This window comes from Eucyclogobius newberryi, unplaced genomic scaffold, assembly GCF_026437365.1.
Source record: "Eucyclogobius newberryi isolate DKJ021-1_F unplaced genomic scaffold, fEucNew1.0.hap1 SCAF_5, whole genome shotgun sequence".
In the NCBI taxonomy this organism is placed as follows: Eukaryota; Metazoa; Chordata; class Actinopteri; order Gobiiformes; family Gobiidae; genus Eucyclogobius; species Eucyclogobius newberryi.
In genome coordinates, this window is record NW_027316167.1 from 5486970 (window position 1) to 5510111 (window position 23142).

The 23142-nt window shown below is 41.8% G+C and overlaps 1 protein-coding gene across 1 annotated transcript; it reads right to left on the bottom strand.

Annotated features, from left to right (window-relative positions):
• Positions 1-14524: 14524 nt before the first annotated feature.
• On the bottom strand, positions 14525-22231 carry mthfs (5,10-methenyltetrahydrofolate synthetase (5-formyltetrahydrofolate cyclo-ligase)). The gene is made up of 3 exons (XM_072464907.1): positions 22015-22231; positions 20715-20976; positions 14525-14863 (listed from the first exon to the last, which is right to left on the bottom strand). The coding sequence occupies exons 1-3, from the start codon at positions 22129-22131 to the stop codon at positions 14628-14630; spliced, it is 615 nt and encodes a 204-aa protein (XP_072321008.1). The 5' UTR covers positions 22132-22231; the 3' UTR covers positions 14525-14627.
• Between the last annotated feature and the right edge of the window lie 911 nt (positions 22232-23142).

Sequence of the window (23142 nt, forward strand, 5' to 3'; positions counted from 1 at the left end):
TTTTACTTCATGTTACGCTCTGTAAGTACTTTTATTACTTTTACTTCATGTTACGCTCTGTAAGTACTTTTACTTCATGTTACGCGCTGTAAGTACTTTTATTACTTTTACTTCATGTTACGCTCTGTAAGTACTTTTATTACTTTTACTTCATGTTACGCTCTGTAAGTACTTTTACTTCATGTTACGCTCTGTAAGTACTTTTATTACTTTTACTTCATGTTACGCTCTGTAAGTACTTTTATTACTTTTACTCCATGTTACGCTCTAAGTACTTTTATTACTTTTACTTCATGTTACGTTCTGTAAGTACTTTTATTACTTTTACTTCATGTTACGCTCTGTAAGTACTTTTATTACTTTTACTTCATGTTACGCTCTGTAAGTACTTTTATTACTTTTACTTCATGTTACGCTCTGTAAGTACTTTTACTTCATGTTACGCTCTGTAAGTACTTTTATTACTTTTACTTCATGTTACGCTCTGTAAGTACTTTTACTTCATGTTACGCTCTGTAAGTACTTTTATTACTTTTACTTCATGTTACGCTCTGTAAGTACTTTTATTACTTTTACTCCATGTTACGCTCTGTAAGTACTTTTATTACTTTTACTTCATGTTACGTTCTGTAAGTACTTTTATTACTTTTACTTCATGTTACGCTCTGTAAGTACTTTTATTACTTTTACTTCATGTTACGCTCTGTAAGTACTTTTATTACTTTTACTTCATGTTACGCTCTGTAAGTACTTTTACTTCATGTTACGCTCTGTAAGTACTTTTATTACTTTTACTTCATGTTACGCTCTGTAAGTACTTTTACTTCATGTTACGTTCTGTAAGTACTTTTATTACTTTTACTTCATGTTACGCTCTGTAAGTACTTTTACTTCATGTTACGCTCTGTAAGTACTTTTATTACTTTTACTTCATGTTACGCTCTGTAAGTACTTTTATTACTTTTACTTCATGTTACGCTCTGTAAGTACTTTTATTACTTTTACTTCATGTTGTGCTCTGTAAGTACTTTTACTACTTTTACTTCATGTTACGCTCTGTAAGTACTTTTATTACTTTTACTTCATGTTGCGCTCTGTAAGTACTTTTACTTCATGTTACGCTCTGTGAGTACTTTTACTTCATGTTACGCTCTTTAAGTACTTTTATTACTTTTACTTCATGTTACGCTCTGTAAGTACTTTTACTTCATGTTACGCTCTGTAAGTACTTTTATTACTTTTACTTCATGTTGTGCTCTGTAAGTACTTTTATTACTTTTACTTCATGTTACGCTCTGTAAGTACTTTTACTTCATGTTACGCTCTGTAAGTACTTTTATTACTTTTACTTCATGTTACGCTCTGTAAGTACTTTTACTCCATGTTACGCTCTGTAAGTACTTTTACTTCATGTTACGCTATGTAAGTACTTTTACTTCATGTTACGCTCTGTAAGTACTTTTACTTCATGTTACGCTCTGTAAGTACTTTTACTTCATGTTACGCTCTGTAAGTACTTTTACTTCATGTTACGCTCTGTAAGTACTTTTACTTCATGTTACGCTCTGTAAGTACTTTTACTTCATGTTACGCTCTGTAAGTACTTTTACTTCATGTTACGCTCTGTAAGTACTTTTATTACTTTTACTCCATGTTACGCTCTGTAAGTACTTTTATTACTTTTACTTCATGTTACGTTCTGTAAGTACTTTTATTACTTTTACTCCATGTTACGCTCTGTAAGTACTTTTATTACTTTTACTTCATGTTACGCTCTGTAAGTACTTTTATTACTTTTACTTCATGTTACGCTCTGTAAGTACTTTTATTACTTTTACTTCATGTTACGCTCTGTAAGTACTTTTACTTCATGTTACGCTCTGTAAGTACTTTTATTACTTTTACTTCATGTTACGCTCTGTAAGTACTTTTACTTCATGTTACGCTCTGTAAGTACTTTTACTTCATGTTACGCTCTGTAAGTACTTTTATTACTTTTACTTCATGTTACGCTCTGTAAGTACTTTTACTTCATGTTACGTTCTGTAAGTACTTTTATTACTTTTACTTCATGTTACGCTCTGTAAGTACTTTTACTTCATGTTACGCTCTGTAAGTACTTTTATTACTTTTACTTCATGTTACGCTCTGTAAGTACTTTTATTACTTTTACTTCATGTTACGCTCTGTAAGTACTTTTATTACTTTTACTTCATGTTGTGCTCTGTAAGTACTTTTATTACTTTTACTTCATGTTACGCTCTGTAAGTACTTTTATTACTTTTACTTCATGTTGCGCTCTGTAAGTACTTTTACTTCATGTTACGCTCTGTAAGTACTTTTACTTCATGTTACGCTCTGTAAGTACTTTTATTACTTTTACTTCATGTTACGCTCTGTAAGTACTTTTATTACTTTTACTTCATGTTACGCTCTGTAAGTACTTTTACTTCATGTTACGCTCTGTAAGTACTTTTACTTCATGTTACGCTCTGTAAGTACTTTTATTACTTTTACTTCATGTTACGCTCTGTAAGTACTTTTATTACTTTTACTTCATGTTACGCTCTGTAAGTACTTTTACTTCATGTTACGCTCTGTAAGTACTTTTACTTCATGTTACGCTCTGTAAGTACTTTTATTACTTTTACTTCATGTTACGCTCTGTAAGTACTTTTACTTCATGTTACGTTCTGTAAGTACTTTTATTACTTTTACTTCATGTTACGCTCTGTAAGTACTTTTATTACTTTTACTTCATGTTACGCTCTGTAAGTACTTTTACTCCATGTTACGCTCTGTAAGTACTTTTATTACTTTTACTTCATGTTACGCTCTGTAAGTACTTTTATTACTTTTACTTCATGTTACGCTCTGTAAGTACTTTTATTACTTTTACTTCATGTTACGTTCTGTAAGTACTTTTATTACTTGTACTTCATGTTGTGCTCTGTAAGTAGGGGATGAGCCCCAGGTGCAGAGCAGCAGTTCAAGACGCTCCTCTGTCGCTGAACTCTCGCCCGTTCTGTTACCTGTGAAGTGTTCAGATTCAAGACAGATAGAGACTGTGTGTGTCCCTCGTGTCCCTCGTGTCCCTCGTACAAATAATGCCAAAAAGTCACATCTCAGAAAAAATATTTCAGGCGTCAGACCAAATAACTTAAGGAAAATAACAATCACAAATACACAAATGAATAAACACGTAAAATGTGGACTGCTAAACATTAGAGCAATTTCCTCCAAATCGCTCTTAGTTAATGAATTAATTAGTGACTATAACATAGATCTTCTAGCTCTAACTGAAACGTGGCTTCAACAAGACGACTACGTCAGACTAAATGAGTCCACCCCACCCAGCCATGTTAACTTTCAGACTGCCAGGAGCACAGGCCGAGGTGGTGGTGTGGCAGTGATCTCCCACTCAAGCCTACTCATGAGCCCTAAAACTAACAATGCATTTCACTCATTTGAAAGCCTTATGCTGTCAATCACATGTCCAAATATGAAAAACCAAAAAGGAGTTTTGTTCATAGTTATCTACCGACCTCCTGGTCCCTACTCAGAGTTTTTAACAGAGTTTTCTGACTTTATATCAAACTTAGTGTTAGCCTGGGATAAAATAGTTATAGTTGGAGACTTTAATATCCACGTGAACATGAGTGATGACGCTCTCAGTAATGCCTTCAGCGCCTTGTTAGACAGCATTGGTTTCACTCAGAATGTAAATAAACCGACTCACACTCACAAGAACACTCTGGATCTTGTCCTAACGTATGGAACAGAGATTAGTGACCTCAGTGTCCTCCCTCAAAACCCTATATTGTCAGATCATTTCCTAATTACCTTTCAGTTTATTCTTAAAGATCATCCAGTCCCACAAAATAAAGTTATAATGAAAAGGACAATATCTGAAAAATCTATCTCAAAATTCAAAGAAATAATAGAGCCAATATTCAGTGACATGTCATGTGATCCTGTCATGTGATCCTGCTGAGAACAGTTTTAGTCCCAGTTTAAGTGATCAATGTGTCGACTTGACCATGAATTCTCTGAAGTCTGCTCTTGACGTTGTCGCGCCGTTAAAACAGAAGGTCATTAGGCCAAAGCGCGCCTCCCCATGGTACAACCAAGAACTGCGTTCACATAAACAAAGAGTTAGAAAGTTAGAGGGATTATTTCGTCGCTCTCACACCGAAGAATCCCTAAAAGCATGGAAAAGTTGCCTGCTGTCCTATAAGCAGGCTCTGCGTAAGGCCCAAACCAGATATTATTCAAATCTAATAGAAGTCAACAAAAGTAACACTAAATTCCTTTTCAGCACTGTAGCTAGGCTAACAAACTGTCACAGTGCAGTAGAGCCCTCAATCCCAGCTACACTTAGCTCTGATGATTTCCTCCTATTTTTTAACAATAAAATAAAAACAATCAGAGATAAATTAGATGAAATTACCCCTGCTATTAGCCCTGAACTAGCCCAAGCTGTAAATCTAACGTCCCATATAAATCCACCTGTAAACCTAGAAAGGTTCACAGCTGTTGATCAAGCAGAGATAACTTCAGCCATTATGTCCTCTAAAAGCTCCACTTGTGTCCTAGACCCCATTCCAAGCAGACTCCTCAAAGACATTCTCCCCCTAATTATAGACCCTATTCTTAATATAATAAATACTTCACTCGAAAGTGGCTATGTTCCACAGTCCTTCAAACATGCAGTCATTAAACCTCTTCTGAAAAAGCCTAATCTAGATCCCGACCTATTGGTAAACTACAGACCTATTTCAAATCTTCCCTTCGTCTCTAAAATCCTTGAAAAAGTTGTAGTAAAACAGCTTTGTCGCCACCTGCAGGACAATAACTTATTTGAAGTTTTCCAGTCAGGATTCAGAGCCCACCACAGCACTGAAACTGCACTAGTTAAAGTCACAAATGATTTGTTATTAGCCGCTGACGATGGACTGGTCTCAATCCTGGTTCTGTTGGACCTCAGCGCAGCGTTTGACACCATTGACCACAACATTCTACTGCAGAGGTTAGAATGTGATGTAGGTGTTGGAGGAACAGCCCTCAGCTGGTTTAAATCCTATCTATCTGATAGGTTCCAATTTGTTAATGTAAACCAGAGCTCCTCACCAAGCTCTAAAGTAATTTACGGTGTGCCACAGGGTTCGGTACTCGGTCCAATTCTGTTTACTCTTTATATGCTACCATTAGGCAACATTATCAGAAAGCATGACATTAACTTCCACTGCTATGCAGACGACACTCAGCTGTATTTATCAATGAAACCTGATCAGAGCGATCAAGTAGACAGACTTAGTACTTGTGTGAAGGAGATAAAAACCTGGATGACACTAAACTACCTGCTTCTTAACCCTGAAAAAACCGAGGTCATTGTGCTTGGCCCTAAGCATCTACGAGACTCTCTATCTGAGCAGATAGTCACACTGGACAATGTCAGTGTAGCCTCCAGTTCTACTGTAAGAAACCTTGGAGTCTTATTTGACCAGGAGCTCTCATTTAAAGCTCATATAAATCAAGCTTGTAAAACAGCCTATTTCCATTTGCGCAACATCGCCAAAATCAGAAGAATCCTGCCTAAAAGTGATGCCGAAAAACTTATCCATGCATTTGTAACGACTAGATTAGACTACTGTAACTCCCTGCTTGCAGCGTGTCCTAAAAGCTCCATAAAAAGCTTTCAACTGGTTCAAAATGCAGCAGCAAGATTACTAACAGGAACAAAAAGAAGAGAGCACATTACGCCAGTGCTGAAGTCTCTTCACTGGCTCCCCGTCGAGTCCAGAATCAAATTCAAAATTCTACTCTTGACCTACAAAGCCATAAATGACATGGCCCCATCCTACCTCAAAGATGCTATAGAACCATATCATCCAAACAGAGCTCTTCGCTCTCAGAATGCCGGCCTTCTGGTGGTGCCAAGAGTCTCTAAAAGTACTGTAGGAGGTAGAGCGTTTAGCTACCAAGCCCCTGTGTTATGGAATCAGCTCCCGACCCATGTTAAATATGCTGACACAGTCTCTTCATTTAAGTCCAGGCCTAAAACGTTCCTCTTCGAAATCGCTTATGGTCAGAGTAGTTAGGAACAGAAAGATAAACCCACAGCTTCAGCTACGCTGCCCTAGGAGTAACTGTGCTGGGGGAAGTATGACAGCTTGAGCACTATCCTCTTCTTCTGACTACTTATGCTATCAAACAATATTTATTTTTTAATTCCACTTGCAAACTGTTCACCGCCTTCTTTTTCTTTCTCTCACTCCTGAGGACCTGTGGACCCAGATGTCCCTCTCCTGGTGAAGTGGTCCCTGCCCCATGTGGACGGTCCCTCATCTGCCTGAAGAGTGGCTCCAGTTCGCCTCAGTCGGTCCCTCATCTGCCTGAAGAGTGGCTCCAGTTCGCCTCAGTCGGTCCCTCATCTGCCTGAGGAGTGGGTCCAGTTCGCCTCCGACGGTCCCTCATCTGCCTGAAGAGTGGGTCCTGCTCGACTCCGACGGTCCCTCATCTGCCTGAAGAGTGGGTCCAGTTCGCCTCAGTCGGTCCCTCTTCTGCCTGAAGAGTGGGTCCAGCTCCAGTCTCCTCGTGTCCGTCTGTCCGTCTGTGAGAGTCGGATCTCTCCTTCACTGGAACTCCTCCAGGTTTCTACGCTTTTTTCCCAAAGAGGTTTTTTTTTGTAGTTTTTCCTGGCCGAGAAGGAGAGTCTAAGGACAGAGGACCCTGGGACATCGTCCCTCGCCACCACAGACATTGTCTGACTTCATCGCCACCACAGACATTGTCTGACTCCATCGCCACCACAGACATTGTTGATTCATTTCTCCCTGTGGCCCTCAGAGGCAACTGTTGTTGTGATTTTGGGCCTTACAAAAATAAATTGATTTGATTTGATTTGATTTGATTTGAAGTACTTTTATTACTTTTACTTCATGTTACGCTCTGTAAGTACTTTTACTTCATGTTACGCTCTGTAAGTACTTTTACTCCATGTTACGCTCTGTAAGTACTTTTACTCCATGTTACGCTATGTAAGTACTTTTACTTCATGTTACGCTCTGTAAGTACTTTTACTTCATGTTACGCTCTGTAAGTACTTTTACTTCATGTTACGCTCTGTAAGTACTTTTACTTCATGTTACGCTCTGTAAGTACTTTTACTTCATGTTACGCTCTGTAAGTACTTTTATTACTTTTACTTCATGTTACGCTCTGTAAGTACTTTTACTTCATGTTACGCTCTGTAAGTACTTTTATTACTTTTACTTCATGTTACGCTCTGTAAGTACTTTTACTTCATGTTACGTTCTGTAAGTACTTTTATTACTTTTACTTCATGTTACGCTCTGTAAGTACTTTTATTACTTTTACTTCATGTTACGCTCTGTAAGTACTTTTACTTCATGTTACCCTCTGTAAGTACTTTTATTACTTTTACTTAATGTTACGCTCTGTAAGTACTTTTACTTCATGTTACGCGCTGTAAGTACTTTTATTACTTTTACTTCATGTTACGCTCTGTAAGTACTTTTATTACTTTTACTTCATGTTACGCTCTGTAAGTACTTTTACTTCATGTTACGCTCTGTAAGTACTTTTATTACTTTTACTTCATGTTACGCTCTGTAAGTACTTTTATTACTTTTACTCCATGTTACGCTCTAAGTACTTTTATTACTTTTACTTCATGTTACGTTCTGTAAGTACTTTTATTACTTTTACTTCATGTTACGCTCTGTAAGTACTTTTATTACTTTTACTTCATGTTACGCTCTGTAAGTACTTTTATTACTTTTACTTCATGTTACGCTCTGTAAGTACTTTTACTTCATGTTACGCTCTGTAAGTACTTTTATTACTTTTACTTCATGTTACGCTCTGTAAGTACTTTTACTTCATGTTACGCTCTGTAAGTACTTTTATTACTTTTACTTCATGTTACGCTCTGTAAGTACTTTTATTACTTTTACTCCATGTTACGCTCTGTAAGTACTTTTATTACTTTTACTTCATGTTACGTTCTGTAAGTACTTTTATTACTTTTACTTCATGTTACGCTCTGTAAGTACTTTTATTACTTTTACTTCATGTTACGCTCTGTAAGTACTTTTATTACTTTTACTTCATGTTACGCTCTGTAAGTACTTTTACTTCATGTTACGCTCTGTAAGTACTTTTATTACTTTTACTTCATGTTACGCTCTGTAAGTACTTTTACTTCATGTTACGTTCTGTAAGTACTTTTATTACTTTTACTTCATGTTACGCTCTGTAAGTACTTTTACTTCATGTTACGCTCTGTAAGTACTTTTATTACTTTTACTTCATGTTACGCTCTGTAAGTACTTTTATTACTTTTACTTCATGTTACGCTCTGTAAGTACTTTTATTACTTTTACTTCATGTTGTGCTCTGTAAGTACTTTTACTACTTTTACTTCATGTTACGCTCTGTAAGTACTTTTATTACTTTTACTTCATGTTGCGCTCTGTAAGTACTTTTACTTCATGTTACGCTCTGTGAGTACTTTTACTTCATGTTACGCTCTTTAAGTACTTTTATTACTTTTACTTCATGTTACGCTCTGTAAGTACTTTTACTTCATGTTACGCTCTGTAAGTACTTTTATTACTTTTACTTCATGTTGTGCTCTGTAAGTACTTTAATTACTTTTACTTCATGTTACGCTCTGTAAGTACTTTTACTTCATGTTACGCTCTGTAAGTACTTTTATTACTTTTACTTCATGTTACGCTCTGTAAGTACTTTTACTCCATGTTACGCTCTGTAAGTACTTTTACTTCATGTTACGCTATGTAAGTACTTTTACTTCATGTTACGCTCTGTAAGTACTTTTACTTCATGTTACGCTCTGTAAGTACTTTTACTTCATGTTACGCTCTGTAAGTACTTTTACTTCATGTTACGCTCTGTAAGTACTTTTACTTCATGTTACGCTCTGTAAGTACTTTTACTTCATGTTACGCTCTGTAAGTACTTTTACTTCATGTTACGCTCTGTAAGTACTTTTATTACTTTTACTCCATGTTACGCTCTGTAAGTACTTTTATTACTTTTACTTCATGTTACGTTCTGTAAGTACTTTTATTACTTTTACTCCATGTTACGCTCTGTAAGTACTTTTATTACTTTTACTTCATGTTACGCTCTGTAAGTACTTTTATTACTTTTACTTCATGTTACGCTCTGTAAGTACTTTTACTTCATGTTACGCTCTGTAAGTACTTTTATTACTTTTACTTCATGTTACGCTCTGTAAGTACTTTTACTTCATGTTACGCTCTGTAAGTACTTTTACTTCATGTTACGCTCTGTAAGTACTTTTATTACTTTTACTTCATGTTACGCTCTGTAAGTACTTTTACTTCATGTTACGTTCTGTAAGTACTTTTATTACTTTTACTTCATGTTACGCTCTGTAAGTACTTTTACTTCATGTTACGCTCTGTAAGTACTTTTATTACTTTTACTTCATGTTACGCTCTGTAAGTACTTTTATTACTTTTACTTCATGTTACGCTCTATAAGTACTTTTAATACTTTTACTTCATGTTGTGCTCTGTAAGTACTTTTATTACTTTTACTTCATGTTACGCTCTGTAAGTACTTTTATTACTTTTACTTCATGTTGCGCTCTGTAAGTACTTTTACTTCATGTTACGCTCTGTAAGTACTTTTACTTCATGTTACGCTCTGTAAGTACTTTTATTACTTTTACTTCATGTTACGCTCTGTAAGTACTTTTATTACTTTTACTTCATGTTACGCTCTGTAAGTACTTTTACTTCATGTTACGCTCTGTAAGTACTTTTACTTCATGTTACGCTCTGTAAGTACTTTTATTACTTTTACTTCATGTTACGCTCTGTAAGTACTTTTATTACTTTTACTTCATGTTACGCTCTGTAAGTACTTTTACTTCATGTTACGCTCTGTAAGTACTTTTACTTCATGTTACGCTCTGTAAGTACTTTTATTACTTTTACTTCATGTTACGCTCTGTAAGTACTTTTACTTCATGTTACGTTCTGTAAGTACTTTTATTACTTTTACTTCATGTTACGCTCTGTAAGTACTTTTATTACTTTTACTTCATGTTACGCTCTGTAAGTACATTTACTCCATGTTACGCTCTGTAAGTACTTTTATTACTTTTACTTCATGTTACGCTCTGTAAGTACTTTTATTACTTTTACTTCATGTTACGCTCTGTAAGTACTTTTATTACTTTTACTTCATGTTACGCTCTGTAAGTACTTTTATTACTTTTACTTCATGTTACGTTCTGTAAGTACTTTTATTACTTGTACTTCATGTTGTGCTCTGTAAGTACTTTTATTACTTTTACTTCATGTTACGCTCTGTAAGTACTTTTACTTCATGTTACGCTCTGTAAGTACTTTTATTACTTTTACTTCATGTTACGCTCTGTAAGTACTTTTACTCCATGTTACGCTCTGTAAGTACTTTTACTCCATGTTACGCTATGTAAGTACTTTTACTTCATGTTACGCTCTGTAAGTACTTTTACTTCATGTTACGCTCTGTAAGTACTTTTACTTCATGTTACGCTCTGTAAGTACTTTTACTTCATGTTACGCTCTGTAAGTACTTTTACTTCATGTTACGCTCTGTAAGTACTTTTACTTCATGTTACGTTCTGTAAGTACTTTTATTACTTTTACTTCATGTTACGCTCTGTAAGTACTTTTATTACTTTTACTTCATGTTACGCTCTGTAAGTACTTTTACTCCATGTTACGCTCTGTAAGTACTTTTATTACTTTTACTTCATGTTACGCTCTGTAAGTACTTTTATTACTTTTACTTCATGTTACGCTCTGTAAGTACTTTTATTACTTTTACTTCATGTTACGCTCTGTAAGTACTTTTATTACTTTTACTTCATGTTACGTTCTGTAAGTACTTTTATTACTTGTACTTCATGTTACGTTCTGTAAGTACTTTTATTACTTTTACTTCATGTTACGCTCTGTAAGTACTTTTACTTCATGTTACGCTCTGTAAGTACTTTTATTACTTTTACTTCATGTTACGCTCTGTAAGTACTTTTACTCCATGTTACGCTCTGTAAGTACTTTTACTCCATGTTACGCTATGTAAGTACTTTTACTTCACGTTACGCTCTGTAAGTACTTTTACTTCATGTTACGCTCTGTAAGTACTTTTACTTCATGTTACGCTCTGTAAGTACTTTTACTTCATGTTACGCTCTGTAAGTACTTTTACTTCATGTTACGCTCTGTAAGTACTTTTACTTCATGTTACGCTCTGTAAGTACTTTTACTTCATGTTACGCTCTGTAAGTACTTTTACTTCATGTTACGCTCTGTAAGTACTTTTATTACTTTTACTCCATGTTACGCTCTGTAAGTACTTTTATTACTTTTACTTCATGTTACGTTCTGTAAGTACTTTTATTACTTTTACTCCATGTTACGCTCTGTAAGTACTTTTATTACTTTTACTTCATGTTACGCTCTGTAAGTACTTTTATTACTTTTACTTCATGTTACGCTCTGTAAGTACTTTTATTACTTTTACTTCATGTTACGCTCTGTAAGTACTTTTACTTCATGTTACGCTCTGTAAGTACTTTTATTACTTTTACTTCATGTTACGCTCTGTAAGTACTTTTACTTCATGTTACGCTCTGTAAGTACTTTTACTTAATGTTACGCTCTGTAAGTACTTTTATTACTTTTACTTCATGTTACGCTCTGTAAGTACTTTTACTTCATGTTACGTTCTGTAAGTACTTTTATTACTTTTACTTCATGTTACGCTCTGTAAGTACTTTTACTTCATGTTACGCTCTGTAAGTACTTTTATTACTTTTACTTCATGTTACGCTCTGTAAGTACTTTTATTACTTTTACTTCATGTTACGCTCTGTAAGTACTTTTATTACTTTTACTTCATGTTGTGCTCTGTAAGTACTTTTATTACTTTTACTTCATGTTACGCTCTGTAAGTACTTTTATTACTTTTACTTCATGTTGCGCTCTGTAAGTACTTTTACTTCATGTTACGCTCTGTAAGTACTTTTACTTCATGTTACGCTCTGTAAGTACTTTTATTACTTTTACTTCATGTTACGCTCTGTAAGTACTTTTATTACTTTTACTTCATGTTACGCTCTGTAAGTACTTTTACTTCATGTTACGCTCTGTAAGTACTTTTACTTCATGTTACGCTCTGTAAGTACTTTTATTACTTTTACTTCATGTTACGCTCTGTAAGTACTTTTATTACTTTTACTTCATGTTACGCTCTGTAAGTACTTTTACTTCATGTTACGCTCTGTAAGTACTTTTACTTCATGTTACGCTCTGTAAGTACTTTTATTACTTTTACTTCATGTTACGCTCTGTAAGTACTTTTACTTCATGTTACGTTCTGTAAGTACTTTTATTACTTTTACTTCATGTTACGCTCTGTAAGTACTTTTATTACTTTTACTTCATGTTACGCTCTGTAAGTACTTTTACTCCATGTTACGCTCTGTAAGTACTTTTATTACTTTTACTTCATGTTACGCTCTGTAAGTACTTTTATTACTTTTACTTCATGTTACGCTCTGTAAGTACTTTTATTACTTTTACTTCATGTTACGCTCTGTAAGTACTTTTATTACTTTTACTTCATGTTACGTTCTGTAAGTACTTTTATTACTTGTACTTCATGTTACGTTCTGTAAGTACTTTTATTACTTTTACTTCATGTTACGCTCTGTAAGTACTTTTACTTCATGTTACGCTCTGTAAGTACTTTTATTACTTTTACTTCATGTTACGCTCTGTAAGTACTTTTACTCCATGTTACGCTCTGTAAGTACTTTTACTCCATGTTACGCTATGTAAGTACTTTTACTTCATGTTACGCTCTGTAAGTACTTTTACTTCATGTTACGCTCTGTAAGTACTTTTACTTCATGTTACGCTCTGTAAGTACTTTTACTTCATGTTACGCTCTGTAAGTACTTTTACTTCATGTTACGCTCTGTAAGTACTTTTACTTCATGTTACGCTCTGTAAGTACTTTTACTTCATGTTACGCTCTGTAAGTACTTTTACTTCATGTTACGCTCTGTAAGTACTTTTACTTCATGTTACGCTCTGTAAGTACTTTTACTTCATGTTACGCTCTGTAAGTACTTTTACTTCATGTTACGCTCTAAGTACTTTTACTTCATGTTACGCTCTGTAAGTACTTTTACTTCATGTTACGCTCTTTAAGTACTTTTACTTCATGTTACGCTCTAAGTACTTTTACTTCATGTTACGCTCTGTAAGTACTTTTACTTCATGTTACGCTCTGTAAGTACTTTTACTTCATGTTACGCTCTAAGTACTTTTACTTCATGTTACGCTCTGTAAGTACTTTTACTTCATGTTACGCTCTGTAAGTACTTTTACTTCATGTTACGCTCTAAGTACTTTTACTTCATGTTACGCTCTTTAAGTACTTTTACTTCATGTTACGCTCTGTAAGTACTTTTACTTCATGTTACGCTCTAAGTACTTTTACTTCATGTTACGCTCTGTAAGTACTTTTACTTCATGTTACGCTCTGTAAGTACTTTTACTTCATGTTACGCTCTGTAAGTACTTTTACTTCATGTTACGCTCTAAGTACTTTTACTTCATGTTACGCTCTGTAAGTACTTTTACTTCATGTTACGCTCTGTAAGTACTTTTACTTCATGTTACGCTCTGTAAGTACTTTTACTTCATGTTACGCTCTAAGTACTTTTACTTCATGTTACGCTCTGTAAGTACTTTTACTTCATGTTACGCTCTAAGTACTTTTACTTCATGTTACGCTCTGTAAGTACCATTCATCTCCCACATTAATGACTTTTCGGACAAAACCCCATTGACTTTAATCATTGACTCTTCACACATTTGATTGGCTCCGCCCCTATCGCCGCAATTGGATTTATTTATTTTCTTTTGGACATTTTTGTTGCAACTCATTGAACTCAAACCCGACTCAAAGTGAACTTTCCTCTTTCAAACATGTATCAATACTGCAGTCTGTATTTATGGAGATATTGTTATTTATGTTGTTGTAAATACTTTGCTTATGTTTCTTCACTAAAAAATCATGATTCTGTCCCAACGACACATCAGCTCCAGCAGCCGAGCCACAGACTTGTCCTGGCCCAAACACAGACTATTCTACTGCTACATGTAACTGCTAGTCACGGATATACATGCTACATGCTATATGCTACATGCTACGGGTTTTGCTAATTTGTCATCATTCTGGAACCCATGAGAAGTTTCTGCATATGTGTAAGTAAAACACACTGCATCTGAGTTTAGAAGTCTATTCAATTATAAATAAGCACTAAAAGTTAAACACATATGAAAAGGTAATTTGGTTTAACACTTTTATTTGCATTTTGCTTTTGCCATAACCTGAGATGACGTGAAACCAAAAGAAGAGTTCTGAGTCTGTGGCTCCACCCTCGGCCTGTAGATGGCGCTCACTGAGTCTGTGGCTCCACCCTCGGCCTGTAGATGGCGCTCACTGTGTCTGTGGCTCCACCCTCGGCCTGTAGATGGCGCTCACTCCGCCCCCCGCTGGTCCTCGTACAGCACCTCGTCTATGAGCACGTCCCTCTGGTCCACGGGCACCCTCTCGCAGATCTGCTCCGTGTAGGCCAGAGCGATGGTGTAGGGCTTGCCCCGCGGGTGAGCCTTGCAGCGGTGCAGGTACGTGTCGTAGAAGCCCTTGCCCCGCCCCAGACGCCGCCCGGACACGTCGAACCCGAGGCCGGGCATCAGGATCAGGTCCAGGCCGCCTGAACGACACGAGACAGGACGGGGAAAGGTCAGAGGTCGAGATGTAACTGATCAGAACTATTCAGAGTGCGTCAAACAAGAATAAAAGTTCAATAAACTGTAGAAAACTCAAATCTATTAAATTACCGTATTTTCAGGAGTATAAGTCGCACCCGCCAAAAAATGCATAATAGAGAAGAAAAAAACATATATAAGTCGCACTGGAGTACAAGTATAAAATATAAATATAAGTATAAGTCGCACCTCAGCCAAAACTATGAAAAAAGGTGCAACTTATAGTCAGGAAAATACAGTAACGGTGGAGGAAAGGCCTGGTCCTGAATGAAAGAGGACTTGATTTAGTGAACTGTGTCCAGCGCCTCCTGCTGCTACAGGAGGTATTACAGGGTCAGACCTGTGTCCAGCGCCTCCTGCTGCTACAGGAGGTATTACAGGGTCAGATCTGTGTCCAGCGCCTCCTGCTGCTACAGGAGGTATTACACGGTGTATTACAGGGTCAGAACTGTGTCCAGCGCCTCCTGCTGCTACAGGAGGTATTACAGGGTCAGATCTGTGTCCAGCGCCTCCTGCTGCTACAGGAGGTATTACAGGGTCAGATCTGTGTCCAGCGCCTCCTGCTGCTACAGGAGGTATTACACGGTCAGATCTGTGTCCAGCGCCTCCTGCTGCTACAGGAGGTATTACAGGGTCAGAATGTGTCCAGCGCCTCCTGCTGCTACAGGAGGTATTACAGGGTCAGATCTGTGTCCAGCGCCTCCTGCTGCTACAGGAGGTATTACACGGTCAGATCTGTGTCCAGCGCCTCCTGCTGCTACAGGAGGTATTACACGGTCAGATCTGTGTCCAGCGCCTCCTGCTGCTACAGGAGGTAATACAGGGTCAGATCTGTGTCCAGCGCCTCCTGCTGCTACAGGAGGTATTACAGGGTCAGATCTGTGTCCAGCGCCTCCTGCTGCTACAGGAGGTATTACAGGGTCAGATCTGTGTCCAGCGCCTCCTGCTGCTACAGGGAGGTATTACAGGGTCAGACCTGTGTCCAGCGCCTCCTGCTGCTACAGGAGGTATTACAGGGTCAGAACTGTGTCCAGCGCCTCCTGCTGCTACAGGGAGGTATTACAGGGTCAGACCTGTGTCCAGCGCCTCCTGCTGCTACAGGGAGGTATTACAGGGTCAGACCTGTGTCCAGCGCCTCCTGCTGCTACAGGAGGTATTACAGGGTCAGACCTGTGTCCAGCGCCTCCTGCTGCTACAGGAGGTATTACACGGTCAGATCTGTGTCCAGCGCCTCCTGCTGTTACAGGAGGTATTACAGGGTCAGACCAGTGTCCAGCGCCTCCTGCTTTTACAGGAGGTATTACAGGGTCAGACCTGTGTCCAGCGCCTCCTGCTGCTACAGGAGGTATTACAGGGTCAGAACTGTGTCCAGCGCCTCCTGCTGCTACAGGGAGGTATTACAGGGTCAGACCTGTGTCCAGCGCCTCCTGCTGCTACAGGAGGTATTACAGGGTCAGACCTGTGTCCAGCGCCTCCTGCTGCTACAGGAGGTATTACAGGGTCAGATCTGTGTCCAGCGCCTCCTGCTGCTACAGGGAGGTATTACAGGGTCAGACCTGTGTCCAGCGCCTCCTGCTGCTACAGGAGGTATTACAGGGTCAGACCTGTGTCCAGCGCCTCCTGCTGCTACAGGGAGGTATTACTACAGGGTCAGATCTGTGTCCAGCGCCTCCTGCTGCTACAGGAGGTATTACAGGGTCAGAACTGTGTCCAGCGCCTCCTGCTGCTACAGGAGGTATTACAGGGTCAGAACTGTGTCCAGCGCCTCCTGCTGCTACAGGAGGTATTACAGGGTCAGAACTGTGTCCAGCGCCTCCTGCTGCTACAGGAGGTATTACAGGGTCAGAACTGTGTCCAGCGCCTCCTGCTGCTACAGGAGGTATTACAGGGTCAGACCTGTGTCCAGCGCCTCCTGCTGCTACAGGGAGGTATTACAGGGTCAGACCTGTGTCCAGAGCCTCCTGCTGCTACAGGGAGGTATTACAGGGTCAGAACTGTGTCCAGCGCCTCCTGCTGCTACAGGGAGGTATTACACGGTCAGACCTGTGTCCAGCGCCTCCTGCTGCTACAGGAGGTATTACAGGGTCAGACCTGTGTCCAGCGCCTCCTGCTGCTACAGGGAGGTATTACAGGGTCAGACCTGTGTCCAGCGCCTCCTGCTGCTACAGGGAGGTATTACAGGGTCAGACATGTGTCCAGCGCCTCCTGCTGCTACAGGAGGTATTACAGGGTCAGAACTGCGTCCAGCGCCTCCTGCTGCTACAGGAGGTATTACAGGGTCAGAACTGCGTCCAGCGCCTCCTGCTGCTACAGGGAGGTATTACAGGGTCAGACCTGTGTCCAGCGCCTCCTGCTGCTACAGGAGGTATTACAGGGTCAGAACTGTGTCCAGCGCCTCCTGCTGCTACAGGGAGGTATTACAGGGTCAGACCTGTGTCCAGCGCCTCCTGCTGCTACAGGAGGTATTACAGGGTCAGACCTGTGTCCAGCGCCTCCTGCTGCTACAGGAGGTATTACAGGGTCAGATCTGTGTCCAGCGCCTCCTGCTGCTACAGGGAGGTATTACAGGGTCAGACCTGTGTCCAGCGCCTCCTGCTGCTACAGGAGGTATTACAGGGTCAGACCTGTGTCCAGCGCCTCCTGCTGCTACAGGGAGGTATTACTACAGGGTCAGATCTGTGTCCAGCGCCTCCTGCTGCTACAGGAGGTATTACAGGGTCAGAACTGTGTCCAGCGCCTCCTGCTGCTACAGGAGGTATTACAGGGTCAGAACTGTGTCCAGCGCCTCCTGCTGCTACAGGAGGTATTACAGGGTCAGAACTGTGTCCAGCGCCTCCTGCTGCTACAGGAGGTATTACAGGGTCAGAACTGTGTCCAGCGCCTCCTGCTGCTACAGGGAGGTATTACAGGGTCAGAACTGTGTCCAGCGCCTCCTGCTGCTACAGGGAGGTATTACAGGGTCAGACCTGTGTCCAGCGCCTCCTGCTGCTACAGGGAGGTATTACAGGGTCAGACCTGTGTCCAGAGCCTCCTGCTGCTACAGGGAGGTATTACAGGGTCAGAACTGTGTCCAGCGCCTCCTGCTGCTACAGGGAGGTATTACACGGTGTATTACAGGGTCAGAACTGTGTCCAGCGCCTCCTGCTGCTACAGGAGGTATTTCACGGTCAGATCTGTGTCCAGCGCCTCCTGCTGCTACAGGAGGTATTACAGGGTCAGATCTGTGTCCAGCGCCTCCTGCTGCTACAGGAGGTATTACAGGGTCAGATCTGTGTCCAGCGCCTCCTGCTGCTACAGGAGGTATTACAGGGTCAGACCAGTGTCCAGCGCCTCCTGCTGTTACAGGAGGTATTACAGGGTCAGATCTGTGTCCAGCGCCTCCTGCTGCTACAGGACGTATTACAGGGTCAGATCTGTGTCCAGCGCCTCCTGCTGCTACAGGAGGTATTACAGGGTCAGAACTGCGTCCAGCGCCTCCTGCTGCTACAGGAGGTATTACAGGGTCAGAACTGCGTCCAGCGCCTCCTGCTGCTACAGGAGGTATTACACGGTCAGAACTGCGTCCAGCGCCTCCTGCTGCTACAGGGAGGTATTACAGGGTCAGAACTGTGTCCAGCGCCTCCTGCTGCTACAGGAGGTATTACACGGTCAGATCTGTGTCCAGCGCCTCCTGCTGCTACAGGAGGTATTACAGGGTCAGATCTGTGTCCAGCGCCTCCTGCTGCTACAGGAGGTATTACACGGTCAGATCTGTGTCCAGCGCCTCCTGCTGCTACAGGAGGTATTACACGGTCAGATCTGTGTCCAGCGCCTCCTGCTGCTACAGGACGTATTACACGGTCAGATCTGTGTCCAGCGCCTCCTGCTGCTACAGGAGGTATTACACGGTCAGATCTGTGTCCAGCGCCTCCTGCTGCTACAGGAGGTAATACAGGGTCAGATCTGTGTCCAGCGCCTCCTGCTGCTACAGGAGGTATTACAGGGTCAGATCTGTGTCCAGCGCCTCCTGCTGCTACAGGAGGTATTACAGGGTCAGACCTGTGTCCAGCGCCTCCTGCTGCTACAGGGAGGTATTATAGGGTCAGATCTGTGTCCAGCGCCTCCTGCTGCTACAGGAGGTATTACAGGGTCAGATCTGTGTCCAGTGCCTCCTGCTGCGACAGGAGGTATTACAGGGTCAGATATGTGTCCAGCGCCTCCTGCTGCTACAGGAGGTATTAGGGAGGTATTACAGGGTCAGATCTGTGTCCAGCGCCTCCTGCTGCTACAGGGAGGTATTACAGGGTCAGACCTGTGTCCAGCGCCTCCTGCTGCTACAGGAGGTATTACATGGTCAGACCTGTGTCCAGCGCCTCCTGCTGCTACAGGAGGTATTACAGGGTCAGAACTGTGTCCAGCGCCTCCTGCTGCTACAGGAGGTATTACAGGGTCAGAACTGCGTCCAGCGCCTCCTGCTGCTACAGGGAGGTATTACAGGGTCAGAACTGTGTCCAGCGCCTCCTGCTGCTACAGGGAGGTATTACAGGGTCAGATCTGTGTCCAGCGCCTCCTGCTGCTACAGGAGGTATTACAGGGTCAGAACTGCGTCCAGCGCCTCCTGCTGCTACAGGAGGTATTACAGGGTCAGAACTGCGTCCAGCGCCTCCTGCTGCTACAGGAGGTATTACACGGTCAGAACTGCGTCCAGCGCCTCCTGCTGCTACAGGGAGGTATTACAGGGTCAGAACTGTGTCCAGCGCCTCCTGCTGCTACAGGAGGTATTACACGGTCAGATCTGTGTCCAGCGCCTCCTGCTGCTACAGGGAGGTATTACAGGGTCAGATCTGTGTCCAGCGCCTCCTGCTGCTACAGGAGGTATTACACGGTCAGATCTGTGTCCAGCGCCTCCTGCTGCTACAGGAGGTATTACAGGGTCAGATCTGTGTCCAGCGCCTCCTGCTGCTACAGGAGGTATTACACGGTCAGATCTGTGTCCAGCGCCTCCTGCTGCTACAGGAGGTATTACAGGGTCAGATCTGTGTCCAGAGCCTCCTGCTGCTACAGGACGTATTACACGGTCAGATCTGTGTCCAGCGCCTCCTGCTGCTACAGGACGTATTACACGGTCAGATCTGTGTCCAGCGCCTCCTGCTGCTACAGGAGGTATTACACGGTCAGATCTGTGTCCAGCGCCTCCTGCTGCTACAGGAGGTAATACAGGGTCAGATCTGTGTCCAGCGCCTCCTGCTGCTACAGGAGGTATTACAGGGTCAGATCTGTGTCCAGCGCCTCCTGCTGCTACAGGGAGGTATTATAGGGTCAGATCTGTGTCCAGCGCCTCCTGCTGCTACAGGAGGTATTACAGGGTCAGATCTGTGTCCAGTGCCTCCTGCTGCGACAGGAGGTATTACAGGGTCAGATATGTGTCCAGCGCCTCCTGCTGCTACAGGAGGTATTAGGGAGGTATTACATGGTCAGATCTGTGTCCAGCGCCTCCTGCTGCTACAGGAGGTATTACAGGGTCAGATCTGTGTCCAGCGCCTCCTGCTGCTACAGGGAGGTATTACAGGGTCAGACCTGTGTCCAGCGCCTCCTGCTGCTACAGGAGGTATTACATGGTCAGACCTGTGTCCAGCGCCTCCTGCTGCTACAGGAGGTATTACAGGGTCAGAACTGTGTCCAGCGCCTCCTGCTGCTACAGGAGGTATTACATGGTCAGACCTGTTTCCAGCGCCTCCTGCTGCTACAGGAGGTATTACATGGTCAGATCTGTGTCCAGCGCCTCCTGCTGCTACAGGAGGTATTACATGGTCAGACCTGTGTCCAGCGCCTCCTCTCGCCGCTCGTCCTCCCCGGGCTGGCGGATGTTCCAGGAGGTCAGCTGCAGGTTGTGGACGTCCGCCTCAGAGGTCAGTCTCAGCATGTCCATGTGGCGGCTGCTGCGCTCGTACCGCGGGATGAAGCAGCTCTTTCCAGACGAGAAGACGTGAGCGAGGATGGAGTCCGTGCGCACCTCGTCGTCCATGCTCAGGAACACGGCCACGCGCTGACTGGACACGTACTTAGGGTGGGACAGCAGCTGGAGGGGACGCAAGGGGGTGTGGTCAGGGCGTGGTCATTGGATAATAGACTTTATTATTCATGCAGAGCAGAAAGCATTTACTTTATCCACATTTTGTTTTGTTACAGCCTCGTTCTAAAATGGATTCAGTTGATTATGAACAACCTCAAACAATAACTCTTAATGACAATGTGAAAGAATGTGATTGAATTCTTTACATTTTATTAAACATAAAAAACAAAACAAAAAGCACTTGTACATAAGTATTCACACACTCTGTGCTAATTAAAGGGCACGTGGACTGTATTTACGCAGTTTCTCTCATTCTTCTTTGCAGAAGCTCCATAGGTTTTGGACTCATGAACACTTCTTAAACACTGTCATTTTAACCATCATTTAATCTCTCACTGTTCACTTTCTGCACTACTTATGCAAACGCAACTGTACATTTGTGTACATAGTGAACCTATTTTTTATTCTTATGTTTTATCTTATAGCCTATTGTTATTTTTATCCCATAGCAGATTTAAATTGTTTCTCTTTTTGACTTATTCATTGTTCATTGTTTTATGTTGCACTGAATCACCAAGACAAGTTCCTATGTTTGTGAATTTTGTTCATTGACAATGGAAATAAACCTTTTCTTATTCTAGAGTCCTGACAGTGTCATGTGACTTTACTGAGGAGGCCTGATGGTGGAGAGCTGCAGAGATGGCAGTTCTTCTGGAAGGTTCTCCTCTCCACAGAGACACTGTAGGTCTGTCACAGGGACCATGGGGTTCTTGGTCACCTCCCTGACCCTGAGGTCCTTCACCTCTGATTGTTCAGTTTGGTAGACAAGTGTGTCAAACTCATGTCTGATCAACTGAAGTTACCACAGGAAAAACTGTGAAGTTTGTAATAAATTACTTCTAACAACCTCCTTAAATGTCATTGTGGGCTCATGTTTGTAGAATGTTGTGGCAAATATTGAATTGAATCAAGTTTGGAATAAAGCAGTGATGTGGAAACAGAGCAGAGTAAACAGACTGAAGTCCACAATGACACGAGGCTTACTTTCTGACACACGACCCGGGACTGGCGCTGCTTCTCCGGCTCAGGCAGAGCCGCGACCCGCCGCTTGATCTCCCTCCGGAGGCTCTGCTTCGCCGCGCGCAGCGCTTCCGCTGCCATTCCTGCTCCTCCTGTAGCTCCTGCTCCTGCTCCTGCTCCTGCTGCAGCTGCTGCTGCTGCTCCTGCTGTACCTCCTGCTCCTGTTGCTCCTGTGTCTGCAGCTCCAGCTCCTGCTCCAGCCCGTGCCTGCAGCTCCAGTCTGCAGCGGGACGTCCAGCTGCAGCTTCTCCCAGAGCATATCTTCTTCTTCTTCTTCTTCTTCTTCTTCTTCTTCTTCTTCTTCTTCTTCTTCTTCTTCTTCTTCTTCTTCTTCTTGTTGGTTTCCGCAGTCACGCTCAGTGCGGTGCTGCCCTCTACTGGATTCCTGAGCACATCGCGTCACGAGGCTTATTTCACGAGGGGTAAAGTTAATTTAATAAACTAAGAGTAAAGTCGAAAGTTGCTCAATATTGGCCCAGCAAACTTTGTCTTCTTCTGTTTGTTTGGGCAGTGACAGCTCCAGAGGCGGTGGCGTGCTGCCCTCTGCTGGCACTTGAAGTCCCTTGTAAATGTAATAATAAGCCTCTTCAAGTGTATCTTTAGTTTCTCTCTTTAAAAACGTTAAAAACACATAAAACCTGGAGCTCAAAGAAATGACAATTTGCAGTACAATTTAGCCTGTGTTTTATTCAGTTTATCTGGAAAGTTTCAAAGTCTCCACGTGTTTAGTCCTGGTTTAGTCCTGTCCTAGTACTTGTTTAGTCCTGGTTTAGTCCTGGTTTGGTCCGGGTTTAGTCCTGGTTTGGTCCGGGTTTAGTCTGGCCCAGTCCTGGTTTAGTCCTGGCCCAGTCCTGGTTTAGTCCTATCCTAGTCATGGTTTAGTCCTGGTTTAGACCTGGTTTAGTTCTGGTTTAGTCCTGGTTTAGACCTGGTTTAGTCCTGGTTTAGTTCTGGTTTAGTCCTGGTTTAGACCTGGTTTAGTTCTGGTTTAGACCTGGTTTAGTCCTGGTTTAGACCTGGTTTAGTCCTGGTTTAGTCCTGGTTTAGACCTGGTTTAGTCCTGGTTTAGTTCTGGTTTAGTCCTGGTTTAGA